General features: G+C 40.5%; 1 protein-coding gene across 1 annotated transcript; it reads left to right on the forward strand.

Annotated features, from left to right (window-relative positions):
* Positions 1-2,454: 2,454 nt before the first annotated feature.
* On the forward strand, positions 2,455-4,314 carry LOC105230718 (uncharacterized). The gene has a single exon (XM_011211677.2). It carries the CDS (start codon positions 2,455-2,457, stop codon positions 4,312-4,314), a length of 1,860 nt encoding a protein of 619 aa, XP_011209979.2.
* Positions 4,315-4,556: the final 242 nt, after the last annotated feature.

The raw sequence follows: 4,556 nt of genomic DNA on the forward strand, positions 1-4,556 counted from the left end.
TGTTTTGTGTATTTGCTCTGTGTGTTGAGAGTGCCCAAACAAGACTAAAAGGGAACTCATTCGAAAATGTACATATTCGTGCATTTGTTACAACAAATCAAAGGAATTGTAAGAAAACAAGAAAAACGTTAACTTCGGTTGCACCGAAGCTATAATACCCTTCACAAATATAAAAGACTCACTAAGAACTTGTTTGCAATCACTCAGTTTGTATTGTGCTATTGGGATCCGATATGAACATTTTCTTCGCATTATTATCTTCCCAATTTCGTGAAGATAACTCGTCAAATGAAAAATTTACCATACAAGCACTTGATTCTGATCGTTCAGCTTGTATGCCAGCTATATGCTATAGGGATCCGATATCGGCAATGAGCAGCTTCTTAAAAAAGAAAAAGTCTGCAAATTTTCAGATGGATATCTCAAAAACAGAGGGGCGACTAGTTCAGGTGTATACAGACAGGCGGACATGACTAAATCGACTCAGCTCGTCATGTTCTTGTTATTGCAATTAAATGCATTTTAATTAAATTGTTTCGAAGCACTTCGAAACTTATCTACAGGCCAACAGTTTAGAGAATATTTTTTGGTTTCGCTCGAATTAAAACCCTCCTTTAAATGTATTAACACATGTAAGTTTAATCATCTTAGTTCTTGTCGGGGTGTTTTCCTTTGTCCACTCTTTTGATTAAAGGCGCGCATACGCATTCCAGTTTGTTTAAATTATAGTTTACCGTAATACCATATCATCAAGATACACATCAAGATATGTAATATACTTCATCGTATGTGAGGCTCAGGTGTACTTTTAGGTAATTGAATTCTGCGCAGGTAACTCTTGGTACTTATAACCACATTTAGGGTAATTCATTTACAGTAATTAATTTTTTTCATTAGTTATGTGTCAAAATCTGATTCCACTTGGAAACAAAAGAGTTACTTCAAATATTCCTAAAAACATCGAGAAAACTAACGGTCTTCCATGTGGTGAAAAGAAATATTTAGAAAGAACAAAGAAGTTTGGTTCACCTTGTCCACTTTCCTGTATGTACAAGTATCTATGGAAAAATTGTAAGTGTAACTATATTCCAAGATCTGGTTTCGTGTATTTCGTACACAAAAAAATATCCGAAAGTTCTAAATAAAACGAAAAATATTTAATTATTCATAAATATTTATTTTGTCGCCTTCAAAGTACTCCCCACCAGATGTAATACACATATACCAACGATTTTTCCAGTCCTCGAGTCACTTTACATTAGCAATTTTTGCGATGGCCTTCGGCTCCTTCAGCTAATTTTGTTTCTTCACTTCGATCGACTGAAAATGGCTTCCTCGGAGCGACAATTTCAGTTTGAAGAACAAGAATAAATTACACAGAGCTAAATCTGGTGAATACGGTGGTTGATCGATGGTATTCACAGCCTTCTTGGCTTTAAATTCGGTCACAATCGTGGCTCGATGACATGGTGTATTATCATCGTGTAAAATCCATGGATTATTCTTCCACAATTCCGACCGTTTTTGACGGGTGTTCTCTCGTAAACGCCTCAATACGGACAATCGAACACCTTATTGACCGTCTGTGCCTTCAGAACAAATGCATGATGCAGCAAACCACGAATATTGAAAAAAACAATGAGAATCAAATTGATTTCTGAGCGGCTTTGATGTGTGTTTTTTGGAGTCGAGCAAGAAATCATTCAAACGGACAAGAGAGCTCGCCATCTCTCTAACACACCTGACGTTTCACAAGCACCATATTGTTCTATTTCTTAATATTTCCATCAGTTGAATAGGTCGAAGTTGGTCCAGAACGAGGCATGTGTTCAACAATTTCTTGGCCGTCTTTGAAGGTATTGTACCACTCGTGGGCTTGTGTTTTGATAAAATTGTATCACCGTATCACCGTAACCATTTCCAACATTCGCAATGATTCCGCTCACGAAATTCGGTTAGAAATACAAAATTTGAGACTAATTCTTTGCTCGATATTTGTATCTATTGTAAAAATTGCAAAGCATGTTTTTGATATATCATTTACCCGTGGAGTTTAAAAAACAATTTCCTTTAACTTTTTTGTCTCTAAAGTTTAGATAAATATAGTTCTTTTAAGTCGGGATATATTTCAGTTTTACTGGACTCCCGTAATGTTCTTCTGTTGTACGTCTTGCTTTCAATATTATTGAGGCCAGGTGTATGTAGTAAATTTCCAGATAATTGTTTTTAATAATTTCTAGTCCGTTCGACTTGGGTGTGAATTCTTTTACTTCTGCCCTCAACTAATGATATGTTATTACTAACTAGTTCGATTCGATAAAATCTTTGCACTTCTTGCGACTAACTAACTACAATTTGAGTCAGACGAATCGATACTCAACCAATTAGACGCTGATGATGGTTAAGAGCTTTGCAATCGAGTTTTGTGCTATTCAGTAGAAAGATTGTAACCCAATGTGGTGCACAAGCAAAATACTGTGGATACTTACGGCTCTCTTTCATACAGCCAACGCACATCCAATAATAGAAGAAGATGAAAATGTGAACTTCGCTAATTTCTCCAAGCTCATTGAGAAAATTCGCTTGGAGCGTGCCATCGAAACGGTGGTGGTGTTTAAGGCCTTTCACGACCAGCAATCCTGTTTGGGCGACGATACTTTGCGCTCACTTCAGCGCTCAAATATCACCGTTATACTGTTGAATGCCACATCCAGCTGCCAGCTGCAGGGCGCCGATGTCAACAGCGAATTGCTGGTAGCGCGTTGTGTCGCTGAGCCGATCCAGCCACATCTGTTGGATCTGATGGTCAGCTGCCTCGGAGTGGTGCGCGATGTGCGCATCCTCTTCATATGGAACGTCAATTACGTAAAAGCGTCACCGGGAAGGCGCAACGAGCTGCGGCAGCAATTGCGGCAACTTTTCGTGTACTGCGCCAGCATGAAGTTGCTAAATGTCATAAGCGTGTACAGTGATTTCGAATCTGAGGGCCACTACTACACCTACAGCTACTTCCCGAGTTTCCATTTAGAACGCAAGCAGCTGCAGAACGCTTGCTTTCCCAATCGTTTGAAGGACATGCAGGGCGCCGCTTTGCGCACGCTTCCCGACCAAAATGAGCCGAGGTCAATTGTGTGGCGCGATCGTTGGGGTCGTCTGCAAATCGGTGGCTATATGGTTAAAGTGATTGAGACCTTTGCTGCACACCACAATGCAACGATTAGCTACCCGAAATCGATAGTGCCCGACGTCACTTATGAGTACGAGGTGATATTCAGTATGTTGCAGAATGAAACGATCGACTTTTTGATGGGCTTGACCGGAATCGGTTGGAAGTTGAATGCGTCGCAGGTATCAGCGCCGGTGATCTCTATGTTTTGGGCAACGATGTTACCGCGCCCACCGAAACGACCGATAAGGGACATCTATGTGCTCATATTTACATCGGTTATCGGCCTTATTCTATTGATTTTGATGCTGATCTTCTCTTGTCTGCTCACTTGCGAGAGCATGCGTTGGCGTCACAATCGCCGTACATGCAGCAACGCGTGCGGACTCTTTCTGTTCACGCTTATGAATGTCTCTTTGCGCAGCATGCTGGGTCAGCCCACACACGTACACATAACCGCCGCGTTCACGAAACGCTTCATCTGTATTCTACTATTTGTGGCCGGTATTTATGTGAGCACCATCAGTACCAGCTACTTGCAAACATATCTCACAAGCAGTCCCAAACTTCAGCGGGTCAACACATTTGACGAGTTGTTGCGTGTGCCGACACGCGTTAAAATTTCCCTAGCCGAATACAACGCACTCGTAGATTTCGTTGGTACTCGATTTTTGGAGAAGTATACGAGTGTATTCCTGATCACACCATCCATAAATGATTACTATTATGAGCGTAAAACTCTGAACACCCATTTTGGCTATACCGTTCCGCAATCCTTGTGGAAGACGTTTGTGGAGTATCAAAGAAGATTGAGTGTAAACTTGTTCTACATTAGCGATCAGATGATCTTGGCTAAAAACATACAAATGGGCATACCCATGAGCCCTCATTCCATATACCGGGGCAAACTGAATGTGCTGATCCAAAATTTAATAAGCGCCGGACTCGTGGAGTATTGGGAAAAGCTGGCTTATGGCGATATGGTGTCAGCAGGAAAGCTCAATAAAACAATTTCGACGCCTAACAACCTGGAGCACAGTCTAACTTTGGGGAATCTCTATTGGATATGGTGGCTGTATGGTGTAGGAATGTGTATGGCGGTTGGGATTTTTCTCATAGAGCGAGGCGTTGGAAAAAATCAGTATTGAAAGGCTTTATCGTGAGTTCACAATGGGTATTCAACACAAACAATGCACATACATATATTATATACATACACATATGGGCCGAGATTATGCAACTCAGGCAGCGAATTACATTACGCTTTGCTATTCTATGATTTAGAGAATGGGTTCACCTTATTTCACCGATATACCAAAATATGTAATATAGTAAAAATAAAACTTAAGGTCCGATATGGTCCGATTTCAGATAATTTTTGATCAAAGTC

This window comes from Bactrocera dorsalis, unplaced genomic scaffold (assembly GCF_023373825.1).
Source record: "Bactrocera dorsalis isolate Fly_Bdor unplaced genomic scaffold, ASM2337382v1 BdCtg148, whole genome shotgun sequence".
Classification (NCBI taxonomy): domain Eukaryota; kingdom Metazoa; phylum Arthropoda; class Insecta; order Diptera; family Tephritidae; genus Bactrocera; species Bactrocera dorsalis.

Bases quoted from the DNA above. Each gene is read 5' to 3' on its own strand.
- LOC105230718 (XM_011211677.2), top strand. From the start codon at position 2,455: ATGTGGTGCACAAGCAAAATACTGTGGATACTTACGGCTCTCTTTCAT.